This window comes from Eubalaena glacialis, chromosome 4 (genome assembly GCF_028564815.1).
Source record: "Eubalaena glacialis isolate mEubGla1 chromosome 4, mEubGla1.1.hap2.+ XY, whole genome shotgun sequence".
Classification (NCBI taxonomy): domain Eukaryota; kingdom Metazoa; phylum Chordata; class Mammalia; order Artiodactyla; family Balaenidae; genus Eubalaena; species Eubalaena glacialis.
The window spans coordinates 91,257,539-91,279,770 of record NC_083719.1 but is presented as its reverse complement, the minus strand read 5'-3'; the positions used below and the strand labels follow the sequence as shown (position 1 = coordinate 91,279,770).

Sequence of the window (22,232 nt, the reverse complement as noted above, 5' to 3'; positions counted from 1 at the left end):
TAAGATCTTGGAACAAATAGAAACCTCAAGTATATGTATAACATTTTTCCTGACTATAATTTAAAAATATGTATGTATGAGAATCAGAGTATAAAATTTTGACTTCAATGTTATTTTAGACATCTAATAATAACTATCACACTAAAAATATGACATCCCCTTGACCTTCCCTAAGAGAATTAATGTCTGGTATTTGCAGACATAAAAACATAATCCTAAAGAAATGAGAAGACGCTTTTGAGGTTATTTGGGGAAAAAAAAAAATCCTCACTAAATACACAACACTCTGGCATATGGTCATCTAGCCTTCATGTGAATGCCTTCAGGAACATCAAGTTCCTAATAACTGCAGGAAAATTTTAAAAGTAAATCAAAACCTAGAACTCTAACTCTACCCTTTAGAGTAACCTAAAATATACTCCATATGATATTCTACATGGTGACCTTTCAAGTGAATATGGTTTCCACTCAGTCTTCTCCAAGATAAATATGCCTATCACCTCTAGCTATTTCTTATGATAGGATTTCTTGATTCCTCTCTCACTACCATGGTCACACTGGCCTTTTCTTTTTATTTCCTATTTTGGGGGCAGGAGGGTTAAAATATAGAGAATTGTTTTAAGTATCTTTCATGCTGATATTCTGCTTTGGGATTTCATTTCCACAATACTATTTTTATTGGTTTACCATTTGCTTTAGTATGACTTAGGTTTTAGTGCCCTTCTACTGCCTTCTATAATTTTAAAAATGTAAGTTTATCAGACATGTACACTGGATTCCTTATAGCTCTGTTTCTCTTACAAAGATCATATTTGATGGTGAAACTAGAATCTCTCAGCCCTGGCAAGCTCTTTATTCTATTAAAGAGTTTTCAAAAAAAAAAAAATTCCTTCCATTGGAAAAAAATATCAAAATGCGGAAAAAGGGAAAACTCTTTCTTACAACAGAATGATAGAATCAGAAAATCACTCTGATAATCATCCTACTAATAACTGATCCAAGCAAGAATCATCACTAAATGATAAAACTAGCAGTAGTTGAAACTTTGGAGAGTAAAAGGATACTTACATGGTCTCAATGTATCTTGCCACTTATTTCATTTATTAGTTACAAAGGGTAAAACTTTAAAATGGAGCTGCCTGATAAATGTCACCTTAACCAAATGATCAAAGTTTTCACTGCCAGGAATAAGACTAACCAACAGCATGTGCCTCCTGATATGGTTCATTGAGAATTCAGCATCATTTCTGTTATTCTTGCCATACTGCATAACCTGAATCTAATCATAAGGAAGCATTAGAAAAAATCAAATTGAAGAATATTCTAAAAAAGAACTAGCCTATACTCTTCAAAAAATCAATGTTGTAAAACACAAAGAAAGTCTGATGAATTAGTCTAGATTAAATAAGACCAAAGAGACATGACAACTGAAGGCAACACACGATCCTGTCCTGGACTTTTTGTTGTTGTTGTTGTTATGTAAGTTTACTATAAATACATGCTGGAGTCCTTGTTCTGCAAGTCTTAAATTATGTCAAAATTATAAAAAAATTTAAAAGATATTAAACATGCACAAATTCAGGATAAAGTCTATACTTACTTACTGCAACCAGACTAAGTTTCTGAACCTGTCTTAAAAAAAAAAAAGAAATGATTAAATTTTTACTAACAAAAACAACTATAATAATGTAACACTTGAAGATTAAGATCTAACCTCATACATAAATTTGCTATTCTGTCCTTCCTTAAAAAGACACTTACTGACCCTAATTTTCATTATTAGGAAAGCTTATATTTTCTACTATTTCATCAGTGATGGAAGGGTAGGTGTCACATATAGTTTTCTATATGGGTCATGTAGTAAATATTTTAACGCTTTGCATGCTATGTGGTCTTTGTTGCAATTACTCAACTGATGATGTACCACGAAAGCAGCCATATACGACACAAAAACAAATGTGCATGCCTGTATTCCAATAAATTTGACTTATAGATATAGACTACAATTTTCAAATTTTTCATATGCCATGAAATATTATTCTTCTTTGGATTATTTCCCAGTCATTTAAAAACATCAAAACCGTTCATCTCAGAAGCACAGAGCTCAGAGGGGTATAAGGAGAAATTCAAACCCTAGAGATGTGTAAGACTGAAAGAGCCCTTGAAGATGAATTAAATAATCTGTTTCTTAATCAAGAGTAGATGGATGTCTCCATCCCACGTCAAAATTTGATTATACTGCATCCTACCACTATGCAAATTTTACTTGGAGATTATGCTATATTAGAATAAACACAAACATACACAGAAAAATAAATAAATAAAAACGTCATGGGTCATACAAAAATAAACTGTTGGCAGAACTGGCTTGCAGGCTGCAGTTTGTGGACCCCAATTTATGGTTACTGATCCAGCTATGTAACTTTGAGAAAGCTACTCAGGGGAAGTTTAGGAAAATTAGCTTGCTATCAAATGTGGACTGTCCCCTACATCATAATTAATCTCACCCCCTCCAGTTATCCCAATGTTTTTTAGCCTGCATTTCTAACCCAGCTCTTGTCACGAATTGCACAATAAAATAGTTTGCAAGTCTTTCTAATTAAGAAGGTGGGGGCGCCCGGGACTTTTCTTAATCACATTTACATCTTCAAGAGAACTTCAACAAATATTTACTGAGCAAATACATTGCTATTGAACTGAAATGTTCTCTAGTACCTCCCCCTAGACAGAAGACTGCCTCCGAAACTCTTCCCAAGCAGACGTCAAGGGCTAAATCAACACGTGAATGTAAAGCGGTGGCGAAAGCCCTTGGTAGGTGAGGGAGGAGAGCGGGATTGCCACAGAGTTGGGGGCCGGGTAGGGTGATTCCCGGGAAGCGGGAGAAAGAAGTCACTCACGTCATAGGTGTGGAAGCTTTTGCCCACGCACGTCGTCACATAGAATCGGCGCTTCAGCGCACTGAACCGCACCACGTGTGGAATGTCGTTGCTGAAAAGCCCCAAAGCCCGGAACCCAGCGAAAAGGGCGCTGGCAGTGCGGTCTCCCGCGCCCCGCTCCATTGCTGCCGCGGTACGGTTTCCTCTGGGCTCCAGTCCCGGTGGAAACCGCGCACCCAGGCCCGTCTGCGCGTCTCGTGGCACAATCCTTTGCCGGGTTCCCAAGCGCTTCCGGTCCCCGCTGCCAATCGCGTGAGCGGAGACAGTGCTCAGTGCATTTGAAAAAGAGCTCCCTCCGGAGCTCGAAGGGGAGGCGCGACTTCAGTTCCGCCGTCCACAGTCTTCAGCAGTTTAACGGTGCTCCCAGCTCTCCTGGGCCTGGAAGACACTCGAGTCACTTTTCAGCGGGACCTTAGGAGAGGGGAAAGACTGGGGAAGTAAGCACGAGGGCCAGGAGGGTGAAGGGGAAACGGAAGTCTTAACTCACATGGAGTCAGGTTAAACGTGTGATTTTGAAAGCGTGTGAAATGATGAGACTGTCAAGAAAATTTGAACACTGAGTGGATATTTGATGATATTAAGACATTATTGTTTAAATATGTGATAGTAGTATTGTGATTATGTTTTTAAGTGTCCTTATCTTTTGGAGATATGTATTTATGGATGAAATTATATATCTGGGGATTTGTTTTCAAAGTAATTGGGAATGAGGTGCATGGTTTAGATGACATAAGATTGGTAATTATTTAATCTGGGGAATGAGTACGTGAGAGTTCATAATACTGTCCTTATGCTTCCCTTTAAAATCAAAATTTCCCATAATAAAAATATTTTTGTTTGCTTTTTTACTGAGTTTGTTTAAAGTAAAATATAAATTGGAATATTAATGGATTATTAATTTTTACCTGTGAGTCATGGAAATATGTACAAATGGTTTTAATTACTAGATAAACATTAAGAGTTTTCTAAATTTTGTATAATGCACATATTATTTTTATAATCACAAAGACTTCTGTCTATATTGGCAGTTTGGGGAGAAAATTGAAAAAGTTTCCTGTTCAGGACTTTACAGTTCACAAAGCCTTTGATGACACCCATTATCTTAATATAATCCTCAAATTAAGACTGTGAGGTGTTTAGGGCAAAAATTATATTGTTGTTTTACAAATGAGGAAATTGGTTCATTGGGATTAAATGATTTGTCCAGTTCCAAGATTATTTAGTGCCAAAATCCAAACTAGCACAAGGTTTAGAAAAGGATAAGGAGAGATCACTGAGGGGCAGCTGGAGGGTGGGAGAAATCATTCAGCAATCTGATTTTCAGGATCACATGATGGGCCACATGATGGGTGTGTGTTCGCATTAGATAAGAAACCTGAGGTTCCCAGAGATTACCTAACTTGTCCAGGGTCACTTAATTAATGGTAGTGTAGCAATTTGAATGTAGGCCTATCTGACAAGTAGATTTATGTTCTTTGACCTACATCTGGACAATGAGACAAAAGTTTAAAAATTAGAACTGTCATGGAAAATCTAGTCATATGGTAGCAGTAGACGTGCATGTTAGCTGTTTTGCTGTGATCTTTTAAAGGGACCATGTTATGAGCTGATTGTGAGTTTTCCAGTTTTAGCAGTTGGTCAGAGTACATTTCTCCCCATCAGTTGCCTCCCTGAGTTTCTTGCTATTCAGCTGCCAGCAAAGTGTTTGAATGTGTGGTGGGAGAGAAGGACCTAGCTATTTCTCTTTTTACTTAGAGATGCCCCTAAGGATGGTAGTCCCAAGTTAGAATAAAAGAAAAGGTAGGGAATTCCCTGGCGGTCCAGTGGTTAGGACTCCAGGCTTCCACTGCAGGGGGCCCGAGTTCGATACCTGGTAGGGGAACTAAGATCCTGCAAGCCACGTGGTGGATGTAGTCGATCATTGACAAATGATCATTTTCAATTTGATTCAATGCATTGGGACTTCAGAATATTCAGGTAAATTAAAAGTATAGCTATGTCATGTTGTCATTTCTAACTTTTAAAAAGGTTAAATGTGACTTTTTCTGATTAGTTTATACAATAAAGACCATTTCTTTTTTGTTACTGGTATTGTGATTGCCAGCCTCCAAGATGCCCTCAATGACTCTTACCTCCTGGTATTCACGCACTTGTGTAGTCCCCTCTCACACTGAATAGGGTTGACCTGTAACAGGGCTAGGTCATAAAAAACATTGAAGCTTTTGACTTGCTCCTTCTTGGGTCATTTGCTCTGCAGAAACTCAACAGCCATATTGGGAAGATACTCAAGCAGTCCTATGGAGTGTTTCACATGATGAGGAACTGAGGGCCTCCTGCCAGCCACCAGCACTACCTTGCTAGACACGTGAGTAAAGCATCTTGAAAGCATATTCTCCAGCCCCAGTAAAGCCTTCAGATGACTGCAGCCATCTTTTTTTTAAAATTAATTAATTAATTAATTTATTTATTTTTGGCTGTGTTGGGTCTTCGTTTCTGTGCAAGGGCTTTCTCTAGTTGCGGCAAGCGGGGGCCACTCTACATCACGGTGCGCGGGCCTCTCACTATCGCGGCCTCTTTTGTTGCGGAGCACAGGCTCCAGACGCGCAGGCTCAGTAGTTGTGGCTCACGGGCCTAGTTGCTCCGCGGCATGTGGGATCTTCCCAGACCAGGGCTCGAACCCGTGTCCCCTGCATTGGCAGGCAGATTCTCAACCACTGTGCCACCAGGGAAGCCCCATGCAGACATCTTGACTACAACTTCATGAAAGACTCTAAGCCAGAATCACTCTCTTAAGCCACTCCTGAATTCCTGAGTCTCAACTGTTTAACATAATAAATGTTAATTGCTGTTTTAGGACACTAAATTTGGGGGTGATTTGTTACACATTAATATATAACCAGTATATTTATACTTACCTTGCTAATCAAATTTAGAAATGCGTATAGTTCATTTCATTGTATTGGCAGAAGCATGTCAGAAACCCAAAGAGGTTTCAAGATATTGCTTGTCCGCCCCCTTATTTCACAGATGAGTGAACTACTAAGGACTACAACTGTGAAATTAGGTGATAAAAGAGCAGGCACCATATATCAGTACTCCTTATTCTCAATCTAAGACTTTCTACCTTGGGGAGTTGTTCATTCTGTCTGCCCCAATTTTTCCTCTGCTGGTGGAAAATGTACACAAACATGTCTGTTGCTGGTTGAGCAGAACCACTAAAATACACGTTGCTCTGAGATATTGTTAACCAGGGTAGAAATAAGAGATTTGCTGAATATGTCAGATCTATTTGTTCTACAGGTAAGCATGTACATTTCACTAAAATCTTGTAATGACAATTCTGATCTAGAGTTTGGAGACTATAGGAAATGTTTGTTTTAGTCAGCTTCCTTGAGAAATGTCACTTACATGTGGCAGCATAGAGAAACCTCTTTAGCAACAAACCGTTTCTTTTCAACTCTTTTCATGTAAATCCTTTTTTTTTTTTTTTAATGTATCAAATACTACTCTCTGCTTTCAAGGTAATACAGAATTTAAGTTAATCTGTGTCACAGTTTTGCCTGTGGCCAGATCTGGATTGGCTACTCCTCTAATCATCTTCTTTAATAATGCTGCACTAGCCACAGAGCCAGTCCTGAGAATTATTAATGTTGCTGCTTTTATGAAAGCGTAACATGGAAATGGATGTTGGATCCCTTTCCCAAAACTTATAACAAGATTTTACCTGATTAAACAACAGCAAATGAATCAGTTCTTTGATAGTGCCTATGGTAGCACTTAGCCTGAAAGAAGAGTCAATTCTCTGGAAAGAGTATGCTTAGGATTTGCCATCAGTATAAGCATCCACATAACATTATCCTCTTCCATAGTCAGGCTGGAGCAGTTCTCTTTATTTTAAATATCCTTTTACTTCTTTTTTCAGTCACAGTGGGAACTCAAAGCTGAAGTTCTCCATAGCCATGAGCTAGGATAACAGGACACATGGGCTATCAGCATCAGATGACAATATTGTAGAAATAGCCTTCAATGTTCTGCTGTTCTCTTGAGGACTTTTCTGACCCAAGTGCCAGAAATCCAGGCCCCACAATGATTTGTAAAACGTTACCTTCCCAAACAACATTGCCTTTCATGTAACAGCTTTTCCTAAATATTCCATGAAGTCTTTTCCCTGAATAGAATATCTGGTATGAGACTAGACCCATGTAGGCCCACTGACAGTAAGGTCACTGCCTTTCTTTTATCCTCATTTTAAAAAATATCCTATGCTACATTGATAGTAATAGAGACTTTTCTTCTACATTCATTTTCAGGCCTTCCTGACACTAAGGGACTAAGAGAACTGAAAAAAAAAAAAAAGAATAGAAAAGGAAAGAACAAATGGAAGAAATTAACCGCAGTTACCATAGAGGTTCTTAACTTGCAATGGAGCTTCATAATATAATTATCTAGAGGGCAGTGTGAGCATGGTTTGTTGTCAATATGATTTGAGCAGATTTTAGGTACATAATAAACACAAAATGAGGATATTATGACTAGAGGTGTCCACCAACCTGGAGAATTGGTAAGAAGAATTGTGAGTGCATAGTTCCCCATGCTTATCTTATTGGTACAGAATTAGCATCCACCGGTGCAAAAATGGTCTCCCCAGAAGCAATACCCTGCCAATCAAAGACCTCTCCAAAACTAGAAATTTGAAAGGAATAATGGATTCTTGTGGTTCTCTTTCTTAACCTTTTTAAATTTATCCTGCTATAAATCTCAAAAGGCCATATAAAACTATATTCATGGGTCAGTTTAGAATTCTAAATAACTGAATACATGGCTGAATGTCTGCCTAAGTTATTGTCGCTGGTGGTGGTCAGTATGTGAAAGAATCACTGAGGCCCCACCACCCAGTGTTCAGATTCAGAAGCAGAGGGGTGGACTACAGGAATCTGCATTTAACAAGCTTCCCAAGTGATTCTGACACCAGCAGTCCACAAGCCACTTTGAAACCTATTGGCCGTTGAGGAAATGGCTGGTGAGAAAACCCTGAGAAAACAGTGATGCTGTTGGATACTGGCAATGCATGAGACCATGGAATGTGTGCTTCCAGTACTTGTTATCAAGGCTTCAAACTCTCTGGCACCAGTTGAGAAAGGGCTTTGCTGAAATTACATGGTCTTGCATGATGGAAAACCTCAGTCATATATGGTCCTGAAACTCATTACATTCACCCTGAATTCTTCAAGGAAGTTCCAGGGAGAGGAATAACTGAATCTCATTTAAGAATTATTTGCAGCCCTTTAAGGATAATGAGACTATTATTCTACTCTTCTAGAGACTAAAGTTTATTTTCTAGAGAAGTGAACCCTAAGTAATCCAGATTTGGACAGCAGGCACAGAAGGACGTTGCAGCTGAGACTGGCAGATGAAGTGAACATCACACACTGGCCAGTGGGTCTCCCAATTTCTTCCACACCATGCTCCCAGAAAGCCAACCTTCAGGCCTGTATACACCTAGAAGATTGCAGGAAAACTCAGGGAAACTGAACAGTTCCAAAGAAAAGACCTACAGATGCTTCCGTTTGGTGAGCTCATGCTGAAAATGCCTGTCACCTAAATAACCTACATTTTATTCAGGAAGTATTTATACAACATCTAATGAATGCCAGGTACTTCTAGATGCTTCTGATATCACCATAATCGAATCAGATATACAAGACTTATTTCAGACATACACATAATCAAAACATACAAAAACTTGTCCTCATGAAGTTTGTCTTCTATGAAAGAGAGATAGACAATAAAAAAGAAGTAAATAATAACTTTGAAGGATGTTGATAAGTGTTCTGGGGGGAAAAAAGCATAGAGAGGGATAGATAGTGTCAGAGTTACAATTTTAAAGGCTTTGCCAGGTAAATTCTCATAGAAAAGGTAATCTTTGAACAATATACTGGATAAAATATATTTTTTGTATCCTACATACGTTATGAGTATGTAGGATACAAAAAATATATTCTAAATATTGACAATATTATTTAACACTTACATAACATATGTATTTTCAAATAATGTTAATAAAACAAATGTCCATGTAATCACCATTCACATAAAGTAATTAAACATTGATAGTAACTTAGAAGTTTCCCAAGTAACTTTCCAACATTACATACCCAATTCTCCCTAATCATAAATAATCGTTACCAATTTTGTGATAATCATTCTTTTGCTTTTTAATTTATTCATATACCATAATTTATTTAATCAGGTCTTATTGTACAACATTTAGCTATTTCTGATTTTTTACTTTTACAAATTGGATCCCTGGATTGTAATTCTGGTTAAGCTACTGTTTCTCTGGGTAACTGTTACTTTCCAATTTTCCTGTGAATCAGATGCTTGCCTGCCACACATCAAGAAATTAGCAAAAAAGTAATAAATGAACAAATGTATGAGTGTGAATGAGTAAATAAATGAGTAAAACAGGTTATATTCTCAAATATGTCACACGATGTCTAGTCCTTAAGAAACAAAGCAAAACAAGAGAGGACAGCTCTATTCCAAAAAGCTTGGATGGAGAGGCTAAGGTAAAAAATCAGAATACTATAGGAGAGGTTATCTTTTAACATAAAGCTTTTATCAAAATATTTCAAAAATAAGAAACTGACTTTCCTAAGAAAACGCTTGTTTTGCCCCTACCCATCCTCCTTCATTCCCCTCATACCCTTTATTTCTGTATTGGTCGGAAATGTTCGGGTTGGATGCACAACAAAACAAGCAAACTGGAAAACAAAATGATCTGCCTAGTCTATGGGGGGAAAAAAGAATATGGGATTGCGTATAGAACTAAAGGAAAAGTTAGAGAATGGTGCTTCAAAAAGGACAGCAGCCAGACCAGTTCCTATTTTTTATTTTTAAATTGTTCTTTCTTTATTTATTTTTGCTATCCTTGGCCCTGCCATCTTGAGTCTACTCCTTTGGGATCAGGGAAGGAAAAGGATGTGAAGAAAACATCCTATTTAGATGGTACTCTTGGTAGTACTTTCTTGACTGTCAAATGTCCTCTGTCTCATGCAGCTTGACCAACTCTTGATCCCTTTCAAGAGCCCAGTAATGACAGGCTATTCTGACTAATCTCCCTCCCTCAGATTTCTCCCAATGAGAGGTAGGCATTATTTTCTATGCACTCTGCTTTATCTGCAAAGATACATAAGAGGATCTTCCAAGAACTGTCTTATATTTCATTTAGGTGGGCATGGAGTTGAGTCTACAAGATTATGCAATTCAGCAAACTTGGAGTAAGTCGTCAATTTAACATGCTTGTACATACCCCTAGTCTCTATAATTGTTTTGTTTTGTTTTGTTTTGTTTTTGGAGCCGCATACTTAGCTTGAGAATTGGAAGTGTTGGGAAACTCACTTCCCTCCTTCTTGGTGAGATTGGTGAGAAAACCATAGCTCTCTCTACATCTACAGATTCTCTTCAAAGAACCCTCTAATTACTATCTAGCTTTCTCTTACTTTGGCTGTGATCCGGTTATAGTCACTAGATCAGGCTGGCAATATCTTAAGCAAGTCCTAAATGAATGTCTTGCAAGTTTTCTTTAGAGGGTTCATAGGCAGAGGAGAGTTATTTATCATTTATTGTTCTCAGCTTTGAGACTTTAGAAAAAGTTTCACCCTGTAGTAGATCGTTTCCAAAAATGATCACGACATTATTGCCCATCCCACATGTCCGTAATACGGTGTGATCTTGACATTACTACCATAGAGTCTTGAGATCTCTATCTTCTCCTCTTGAACCTGGGTGGATCTTTGACTGCTTCAAACAATGAAGTATAGTAAGCATGCTACTCTGTGACTCTTAAGACTAGATCATATGGGATTGACATATATACACTAACATGTATAAAATAGATAACTAATAAGAACCTGCTGTATAAAAAATTAAATAAAATTCAAATCAAAATAAATAAATAAATATTACAAAAAAAAATAAAAATAAAGACTAGATCATAAAAATCCCTGGCATTGCCACCTTGCTGTCTGGGAATGCTCACTCTTGGAGTCAGCCTCCATTCAGAGAAAAAGCCCAAAATAGTTCATGCGGAGAAACCACATGGAGAGGCCATGTGCAGTATTCAGCCTGTCACCCAGCTGTGATCTCAGCTGACAGCCAGCATGAACCATCAGGCATGAGAGTATGGGCTAGAATATTTCAGCTCATAGCTGTCGAGTCACTCCCAGATTTCAATTCTCTCAACTGACACTCCATCCCAGCTGTGCCCTTTATGAATTCTAGACCCAGAGAATCCATAGCACAATACAATGTTTATTTTAGGTCACTAAGTTTTGAGTGGCTTATTTTACAGCAATAGTAACTTGAACACATTAAATACCTTGTTATAATAGTTATGTGATTACTTAAGCTCTTCTCGCTGCATAGTGTCCTCAAAGCTCCCCTCTGGATAGAAAACATTCTCCCTTTTATTACTGGCCCAGTTCAAGTTCTGCCTCCTCTGCAAACCCTTCTCTGACTTTTTCAGTACATAAGGAGCTCTCTTTTCTCTGAATTCCTGAGTATCACTTCACTTAGTGCTTGTTCTGTGTGGCAGACACATACTTGTTTTCATTCTTAATTAACAGAATCCCTACTATGTTCACATAGCAGAGGGCCTCATGGTTCAGTAAGGGTTAATCCCCTCCCCTGAGTAGGTGAATATTAATTAGTCTAATATAATTATGGTAATTAATAATTTTCTCACCAGAGATTAGTTTAAGCAAAGGCTTGAGACCTAATTCTGGCCAATTAGATTTTAAGGGAAGTCTTTTGCGAGGGTTTGGGAAAAGGTCTGTCTGTTTAAACAAAAAGGTGGGGGGACATAATTGAAAACGGCTTTCTTCTGCTTAAAGTTATTGCATCTGCATATAAAACCTAAAAATTCTGCAATCACCTTACAACCATGGGGAGAAAATCCTGAGGAAAAGGCAACATGATGAGAAAACAGAGCAGAAAGACAAAAAGAATCTGAGTCTTTGATGATATATTTGAACTACTAAGTTACCAAACCCTGAAACCATCTTTTCTCTCATATTATTATATGACATAGTACATTTTTCTCATTATTTAAGCCAGCTGAATGGAGGTTCTTTATTATACACAGAGATGGATTCTGTTTTCTGCTGAAAGTTCTAGAGTACTCAATTAAATGTGGCTTAAACAATAAAGCTATTTATTATCTCATGTTTCAAGGAATTTAGAGGTAGTATGGTTCCAGAGTTGGTTCACTAACTCAACAATATCGTCACAGACCAAGATGCTTTCCAACTTTATACTTTGCCATTGTCAGTAAGTCAGTGATAATCTTCCCTTCATGGTTACAAGGTGGATGTAGTCATTGTAAGCACAATATGCAGAAACAAAATATCCAGTTAAGAAGAATAAGGCAGAGACCTTCAAGATGGCAGAGGAGTAAGACGTGGAGATCACCTTCCTCCCCACAAATACATCAAAAATACATCTACATGTGGAACAACTCCTACAGAACGCCCACTGAATGCTGGCAGAAGACCTCAGACGTCCCAAAAGACAAGAAACTCCTCACGTACCTGGGTCGGGCAAAAGGAAAAAAAACGGAGACAAAAGAATAGGGATGGGACCTGCACCAGTGGGAGGGAGCTGTGAAGGAGGAAAGCTTTCCACACACTAGGAAGACCCTTCGCGGGCGGAGACGGGGGTGGGGGGGGTGAGGGGGTTGGGTGGGGAGGAAGCTTCGGAGCCACCGAAGAGAGTGCAGCAACAGGGGTGCAGAGGGCAAAGCGGAGAGGTTCCCGCACAGAAGATCAGTGCCGACCAGCACTCACCAGCCTGAGAGGCTTGTCTGCTCACCTGCCAGGACGGGTGGGGGCTGGGAGCTGAGGCTCAGGCTTCGGAGGTCAGATCCCAGGGAGAGGACTGGGGTTGGCTGCGTGAACACAGCCTGAAGGGGGCTAGTGCGCCACGGCTAGCCGGGAGGGAGTCCGGGAAAAAGTCTGGACCTGCCTAAGAGGCAAGAAACCATTGTTTTGGGGTGTGCGAGGAAAGGAGATTCAGAGCACCACCTAAACGAGCTCCAGAGATGGGCGTGAGCCACGGCTATCAGCACAGACACCAGAGACAGGCATGAAACGCTAAGGCTGCTGCTGCAGCCATCAGGAATCCTGTGTGCAAGCACAGGTCACTATCCACACCTCCCCTCCTGGGAGCCTGTGCAGCCCGCCACTGCCAGGGTCCCATGATCCAGAGACAACTTCCCCAGGAGAATACACGGCACACCTCAGGCTGCTGCAACGTTATGCTGGCCTCTGCCACTGCAGGCTCACGCCGCATTCCATACTCCTCCCCCCACCCCCCACCCCGGCCTGAGTGAGCCAGAGCCTCCTAATCAGCCACTGCTTTAACCCCCTCCTGTCTGGGCGAAGAACAGACGCCCGAGGGCGACCTACATGCAGAAGCAGGGCCAAATCCAAAGCTGAACCCCAAAAGCTGTGTGAACAAAGAAGAGAAAGGGAAATCTCTCCGTGCAGCCTCAGGAGCAGTGGATTAAATCTCCACAATCAACTTGATGTACCCTGCATCTGTGGAATACCTGAATAGACAGTGAATCATCCCAAAATTGAGGTGGTGGACTTTGGGAGCAACTGTAGACTTGGGGTTTGCTTTCTGCACCTGATTTGTTTCTGGTTTTATGTTCATCTTAGTTTAGTATTTAGAGCTTATTATCATTGGTAGATTTGTTTATTGATTTGGTTGCTCTCTTCCTTTTTTTAAAAAAAAAATATATATTTTCCTTCCTTTTTCTCTTTTTGTGAGTGTGTATGTGTATGCTTCTTTGTGTGATTTTGTCTATATAGGTTTGCTTTTACCATTTGTCCTAGGGTTTTCTCTGTCCATTTTTTTTTCTTTTTTCTAGTATAGTTTTTAGCACTTGTTATCATTGGTGGATTTGTTTAATGGTTTGGTTACCCTCTTCTTTCTTTTTTTATTACATTTTTATTTCTTTATTAGTTTTTAATTTTAATAATATTTTTTATTTTAAAATAACTTCATTTTATATTATTTTCTTTCTTTCTTTTTTTTCTCCCTTTTCTTCTGAGCCATGTGGCTGACAGGGTCTTGGTGCTCTGGCCGGGTGTCAGTCCTGAGCCTGTGAGGTGGGAGAGCCAAGTTTAGGACATTGGACCACCAGAGACCTCCTGGCCCCACATAATATCAATTGGCAAGAGCTCTCCCAGAGATCTCCATCTCAACGCTGAGATGCAGCTCCACTCAATGACCAGCAAGCTCCAGTGCTTGACACCCCATGCCAAACAACTAGCAAGACAGGAATACAACCCAACCCATTAGCAGAGAGGCTGCCTAAAATCATAAAAAGTGCACAGACTCCCCAAAACACACCACCAGACACAGTCCTACCTACCAGAAAGACAACATCCAGCCTCATCCACCAGAACACAGGCACCAGAACACAGGCACCAGTCCCCCCCACCAAGAAGCCTACACAAGCCACTTAACCAACGTTACCCACTGGGGGAAGACACCAAAAACAACGGGAACTACGAACCTGCAGCCTGCGAAAAGGAGACCCCAAACACAGTAAGTTAAGCAAAATGAGAAGACAGAGAAATACACAGCAGATGAAGGAGCAAGGTAAAAATCCACCAGACCAAACAAATGAAGAGGAAATAGGCAGTCTAACTGAAAAAGAATTCAGAGTAATGATAGTAAAGATGAGCCAACATCTTGGAAATAGAATAGAGAAAATACAAGAAACGTTTAACAAGGACCTAGAAGAACTAAAGAGCAAACAAACAATGATGAACGACACAATAAATGAAACTAAAAATTCTCTAGACGGAATCAATAGCAGAATAACTGAGGCAGAAGAACGGATAAGTGACCTGGAAGATAAAATAGTGGAAATAACTACCGCAGAGCAGAATAAAGAAAAAAGAATGAAAAGAATTGAGGACAGTCTCAGAGACCTCTGGGACAACATTAAATGCACCAACATTCGAATTACAGGGGTCCCAGAAGAAGAAGAGAAAAAGAAAGGGACTGAGAAAATATTTGAAGAGATTATAGTTGAAAACTTCCCTAATATGGGAAAGGAAATAGTCAATCAAGTCCAGGACGTGCAGAGAGTCCCATACACGATAAATCCAAGGAGAAACAGGCCAAGACACGTATTAATCAAAGTATCAAAAATTAAATACAAGGAAAAGATATTAAAAGCAACAAGGGAAAAGCAACAAATAACATAGAAGGGAATCCCCCCCCATAAGGTTAACAGCTGATCTTTCAGCAGAAACTCTGCAAGCCGGAAGGGAGCAGCAGGACATATTTAAAGTGATGAAAGGGAAAAAACCACAACCAAGATTACTCTACCCAGCAAGGATCTCATTCAGATTCGACAGAGAAATTAAAAACTTTACAGACAAGCAAAATCTAAGAGAAATCAGCACCACCAAACCAGCTTTACAACAAATGCTAAAGGAACTTCTCTAGGCAGGAAACACAAGAGAAGGAAAAGACCTACAATAACAAACCAAAACAATTAAGAAAATCGTAATAAGAACATACATATCGATAATTAACTGAAATGTGACTGGATTAAATGCTCCAACCAAAAGACATAGACTGGCTGAATGGATACAAAAACAAGACCCATATATATGCCACCTACAAGAGACCCACTTCAGACCTAGGACACATACAGACTGAAAGTGAGGGGATAGAAAAAGATATTCCATGCAAATGGAAATCAAAAGAAAGCTGGAGTAGCAATTCTCATATCAGACGAAATAGACTTTAAAATAAAGACTATTACAAGAGACAAAGAAGGACACTACATAACGATCAAGGGATCAATCCAAGAAGAAGATATAACAATTGTAAATATTTATGCACCCAACATAGGAGCACCTCAATACGTAAGGCAAATGCTAACAGCCATAAAAGGGGAAATCGACAGTAACACAATCATAGTAGGGGACTTTAACACTCCACTTTCACCTACGGACAGATCATCCAAAATAAAAATAAATAAGGAAACACAAGCTTTAAATGACACATTAAACAAGATGGACTTAATTGATATTTATAGGAAATTCCATCCAAAAACAACAGAATACACTTTCTTCTCAAGTGGTCATGGAACATTATCCAGGATAGATTATATCTTGGGCCACAAATCAAGGCTTGGTAAATTTAAGAAAATTCAAATCATATCAAATATCTTTTTGGTTGACAACACTATGAGACTAGATATCAATTACAGGAAAAAAATCTGTAAAAAATACAAACACATGGAGGCTAAACAATATGCTACTAAATAACCAAGAGATCACTGAAGAAATCAAAGAGGAAATCAAAAAATACCTAGAAACAAATGACAATGAAAACATGATGGCCCAAAACCTATGGGATGAAGCAAAAGCAGTTCTAAGAGGGAAGTTTATAGCAATACAATCCTACCTCAAGAAACAAGAAACATCTCAAATAAACAACCTAACCTTACACCTAAAGCAATTAGAGAAAGAAGAACAAAAAAAAAAAAAACCCAAAGTTAGCAGAAGGAAGGAAATCATAAAGATCAGAAATAAATGAAAAAGAAATGAAGGAAATGATAGCAAAGATCAATAAAACTAAAAGATGGTTCTTTGAGAAGATAAACAAAATTGATAAACCATTAGCCAGACTCATCAAGAAAAAAAGGGAGAAGACTCAAATCAATAGAATTAGATATGAAAAAGGAGAGGTAACAGCTGACACTGCAGAAATACAAAGGATCATGAGAGATTACTACAAGCAACTATGCCAATAAAATGGACAACCTGGAAGAAATGGACATATTTCTTAGAAAAGCACAACCTCCCAAGACTGAACCAGGAAGAAACATAAAATATAAACAGACCGATCACAAGCACTGAAATTGAAACTGTGATTAAAAATCTTCCAACAAACAGAAGTCCAGGACCAGATGGCTTCACAGGCAAATTCTATCAAACATTTAGAGAAGAGCTAACACCTATGCTTCTCAAACTCTTCCAAAATACACCAGAGGGAGGAACACTCCCCAACTCATTCTACGAGGCCACCATCACCCTGATACCAAAACCAGATAAAGATACCACAAAAAAAGAAAACTACAGGCCAATATCACTGATGAACATAGATGCAAAAATCCTCAACAAAATACTAGCAAACAGAATCCAACAGCACATTAAACGGATCATACACCATGAACAAGTGGGGTTTATCCCAGGAATGCAAGGATTCTTCAATATATGCAAATCAATCAATGTGATACACCGTATTAACAAATTGAAGGATAAAAACCATATGATCATCTCAATAGATGCAGAAAAAGCTTTTGACAGAATTCAAAACCCATTTATGATAAAAACCTTCCAGAAAGTAGGCATATAGGGAACTTACCTCAACATAATAAAGGCCATATATGACAAACCCACAGCCAAAATCGTCCTCAATGGTGAAAAACAAACCATTTCCACTAAGATCAGGAACAAGACAAGGTGGCCCACTCTCATCACTATTATTCAACATAGTTTTGGAAGTTTTAGCCACAGCAATCAGAGAAGAATAAGAAATAAAAGGAATCCAAATCGGAAAAGAAGTAAAACTGTCATTGTTTGCAGATGACATGATACTATACATAGAGGATCCTAAAGATGCTACCAGAAAACTACTAGAGCTAATCAATGAATTTGGTAAAGTAGCAGTATACAAAATTAATGCACAGAAATCTCTTGCATTCCTATACACTAATGATGAAAAATCTGAAAGAGAAATTAAGGAAACACTCCCATTTAACATTGCAACAAATAGAATACTATACCTAGGAATAAACCTACCTATGGAGACAAAAGACCTGTATGCAGAAAACTATAAGACACTGATGAAAGAAATTAAAGATGATACAAATAGATGGAGAGATATACCATGTTCTTGGATTGGAAGAATCAACATTGTGAAAATGACTATACTACCCAAAGCAATCTACAGATTCAATGCAATCCCTATCAAATTACCAATGGCATTTTTCACAGAACTAGAACAAAAAATTGCACAATTTGTATGGAAACACTAAAGACCCCAAATAGCCAAAGCAATCTTGAGAAAGAAAAATGGAGCTGGGGGAATCACACTCCCTGACTTCAGACTATACTACAAAGCTACAGTAATGAAGACAGTATGGTACTGGCACAAAAACAGAAATATAGATCAATGGAACAGGATAGAAAGCCCAGAGATAAACCCACGCACATATGGTCACCTTATCTTTGATAAAGGAGGCAAGAATATACAATGGAGAAAAGACAGCCTCTTCAATAAGTGTTGCTGGGAAAACTGGACAGCTACATGTAAAAGAATGAAATTAGACCACTTCCTAACACCATACACAAAAATAAACTCAAAATGGATTAAAGACCTAAATGTAAGGCCATACACTGTAAAACTCTTATAGGAAAACATAGGCAGAACGCTTTATGACATAAATCACAGCAGGATCCTTTTTGACCCATCTCCTAGAGAAATGGAAATAAAAACAAAAATAAACAAATGGGATCTAATGAAACTTAAAAGCTTTTGCACAGCAAAGGAAACCATAAACAAGACGAAAAGACAACTCTCTGAATGGGAGAAAATATTTGCAAATGAAACAACTGACAAAGGATTAATCTTCAAAATATACAAGCAGCTCTTGCATCTCAATATCGAAAAAACAAACAACCCAGTCCAAAAATGGGCAGAAGACTTAAACAGACATTTCTCCAAAGAAGATATACAGATTGCCAACAAACACATGAAAAGATGCTCAACATCACTAATCATTAAAGAAATGCAAATCAAAACTACAATGTGGTATCACCTCACACCGGTTAGAATGGCCATCATCAAAAAATCTACAAACAGTAAATACTGGAGAGGGTGTGGAGAAAAGGGAACCCTCTTGCACTGTCGGTGGTTATGTAAATTGATACAGCCACTATGGAGAACAGTATGGAGGTTCCTTAAAAAACTGAAAATAGAACTACCATATGACCCAGCAGTTCCACTACTGGGCATATACCCTGAGAAATCTATAATTCAAAAAGAGTCATGTACCACAATGTTCATTGCAGCTCTATTTACAATAGCCAGGTCATGGAAGCAACCTAAATGTCCATCAACAGATGAATGGATAAAGAAGATGTGGCACATATAAACAATGGAATATTACTCAGCCATAAAAAGAAACGAAATTGCATTATTTGTAGTGAGGTGGTTGGACCTAGAGTCTCTCATACAGAGTGAACTAAGTCAGAAAGAGGAAAACAAATACTGTATGCTAACATATATATATGGAATCTAGAAAAAAAAATGGTTCTGAAGAACCTAAGGTCAGGACAGGAATAAAGATGCAGACGTAGAGAATAGACTTGAGGATAAGGGAGGGAGAAGGGTAAGCTGGGATGAAGTGAGAGCATGGCATTCACATATATACACTACCAAATGTAAAATAGATAGCTAGTGGGAAGCAGCCGCATTAACACAGGGAGATCACAGGGAGATCAGCTCGGGGCTTTGTGACCACCTAGAGGGGTAGGATAGGGAGGGTGGGAGGGAGACGCAAGAGGGAGGGGATTTGGGGATATATGTATACGTATAGCTGATTCACTTTGTTATACAGCAGAAACTAACACAACATTGTAAAGCAATTATACTCCAATAAAGATGTTAAAAAAAAAAGTATAACTCCCAGCATATGTGTTAAAAAAAGAAAGAAATTCCACTTTTGTAGAGCAGGGGTTGGCAAACTTGTATAAAGGGCCAGTGAGTAAATATTTTAGATTTGCCATATGATCTCTATTGTATCTACTCAGCTCAGTCATTGTAGCCAAAAGCAGCCACAGTAAAATGTAAATAAATGCGTATAACTGTGATTCAATAAAACATTATTTATAGACAAGGAAAAAATAAAAAAGAAGAAGAAAAAGACTACGGAAGGAAAGCTCTTCCAGAAGCTCCACAGCAGACTTACCTCAGGTCCTTTTGACCAAAACTACCTTCTACACTCTTTAGTGTCAGGGGAGGCTGAGAAAACAACTGTTTGGCATTTTTCAACATTGCTAGAGGGAGGTGGTCCCTGCCACCAGCTACAGCAGCAACCTTGAAGCATAAGTAGATCATTTCCATGTACTCTGGCATATTCCAGTCCAAAGAGCCTAAAAATTTCCAACTTAGAGATGCTGTTCATAATAGGTAAACATGAAAGTCGAGTTCTTTATGTTTTTTACAGGACAAGATCTTAGCAGAAGAGTTCTTTGTTCTGTTTTTTCCTACTCTCTCCTCTCAGGAAATTAAAATTAAAATGACATATCATAATACTTTAACAACAATGTTAATTTAAAATCCCACTAAACTTTCAATGTCTTGTTCTATCAAAAACTGTAATGAACATTAATTGACTTTCCTTCCTGGTATCTCCCACCCCTCTTTTATGAACATGGCACCAATCAGAATTACAGGTTATTTGCAGAAATTATAATCGTAGAATTGACAACAATATCTAAACTCTTACAAGAACCCTCAGACCAAAAACCACTTCCAAAATCAGAGTTATAGTAACAGACAGAAAAGAAATTGATAAAATTTGTGATTATTTAAGTCCAAATGTTTCTTAGGAAAACCAGATTATTTTTTGTGGAAATTTGCAATATGATGTTTTATCAAATCAGATTCTTTGGAATAGTTTATGATCAAGAGTGATCTCTCTTCCTCTGTGGGTGCAGAAGTGAAAGAGCTCCTTCATCTTTTTCTAAAACTCCTTTTGATAATATAAAAATTGCATTTTAAGGCCAGACTCTGAGATTTCATTGGTCAGCATTAGCAGCACAGAGATATTTTATATAGCTTAATTTCATTTGCAGAAATGAAGAGTTGAATATGATTTATCTTTCCCCTTTTCCTCTTTCTAGTAAAAAAAAAGTTACATTAATACTACCTGTGGAAAAATGAATAATGCTTTCCAGTTGGCATTCTTTTTCACACCAAACGCTTAATAAAGAACAAGACATTATTTTATTTTGCAGATGTGGGGTTGAGTTCTGACTCACAGTACCAAGAAAGCATCATTACCTACTAAAGCAAAAATATTCATAGACCCAAATTTCATTTGCAGTGTTAGTCTTCATTCACTGGTACTAATAATCAGTTTAAACTGTAGGCTTGAGATAACTACAAGAAAAATGTTAAGCACTGTCAGCTCTATATCTTTTTATTTTTTTAATAAATTTATTTATTTATTTTGGCTGTGTTGGGTCTTCGTTACTGCACACGGGCTTTCTCTAGTTGTGGCGAGCGGGGACTACTCTTCGTTGTGGTGCGTGGGCTTCTCATTGCAGTGGCTTCTCGTGTTGTGGAGCACGGGCTCTAGGCGAGTGGGCTTCAGTAGCTGTGGCGCACGGGCTTAATTGCTCCACGGCATGTGGGATCTTCCCAGACCAGGGCTCAAACCCGTGTCCTCTGCATTGGCAGGTGGATTCTTAACCACTGCGCCACCAGGGAAGTCCCTCTATATCTTAATTTAAATAAAAATGTATCTATAGGAACAAGAATTTTGCATTTTTAAAAACTCTTCATACCATGGCCACCTAAACAACTTTCTGTGTTTTTTCCTTTCTGCCAGTTTTAAAAAAAAAATTAAATAACAACATAATACCTAAAATTGGGGATAGACTGTAGTCTCAGTACTTACAATAATCACTTAAAGTAATTACATTCAAATTTGTAGTACCATAATTTCTCAATTCTAAGTTGCTAATTTTTCTGCATTTTAATTTTTTGGAGCTTGTGATATATTGTACAATTCATTAGGTTAATGTAGATTTACATTGTTGTGTTTAAGATGATGGTATTTTCTTCTCTGTTCTTTTCTTTTTTAATTTACTTGAAAAGCTGTAAATGGATGTTGGACCTTGCAAGGAATTGAGGATGTCAAATGATAACTACCAAGTCAAGTTTGGCACTTGGTATTTTGAATATTCAAAATGACACACCCATCCTACCCTTTGACTTTATAAGTAGTTTCTATAAAATGCCTTGGTTCTCAGCCCAGAGATATTTTAGGAGAATTTCTCATCAAAAGATTAAAAAAATGAGAAAGATTATTCTTCTAATTTCCCTTTTCTTTGAAATATAGGAGTAGGAAAAGATGAAACATGAATAAATAAACATACAGGAAGGTATTAGCAGACCAAACATGCTTTT

At 38.2% G+C, this 22,232-nt stretch overlaps 1 protein-coding gene across 1 annotated transcript in view; it reads right to left on the bottom strand.

Annotated features, from left to right (window-relative positions):
- WDR36 (WD repeat domain 36) overlaps positions 1–3,153 on the bottom strand; it is a 37,090-nt gene extending 33,937 nt beyond the window's left edge. Inside the window, exons 1-2 of the mRNA XM_061189512.1 lie at positions 2,898–3,153; positions 1,601–1,628 (exon numbers count right to left, since the gene is read on the bottom strand). Coding sequence (XP_061045495.1) covers positions 1,601–1,628; positions 2,898–3,059 — 190 coding nt within the window. The 5' untranslated portion in view covers positions 3,060–3,153. The remainder of the gene's footprint in view (positions 1–1,600; positions 1,629–2,897) is intronic.
- Positions 3,154–22,232: the final 19,079 nt, after the last annotated feature.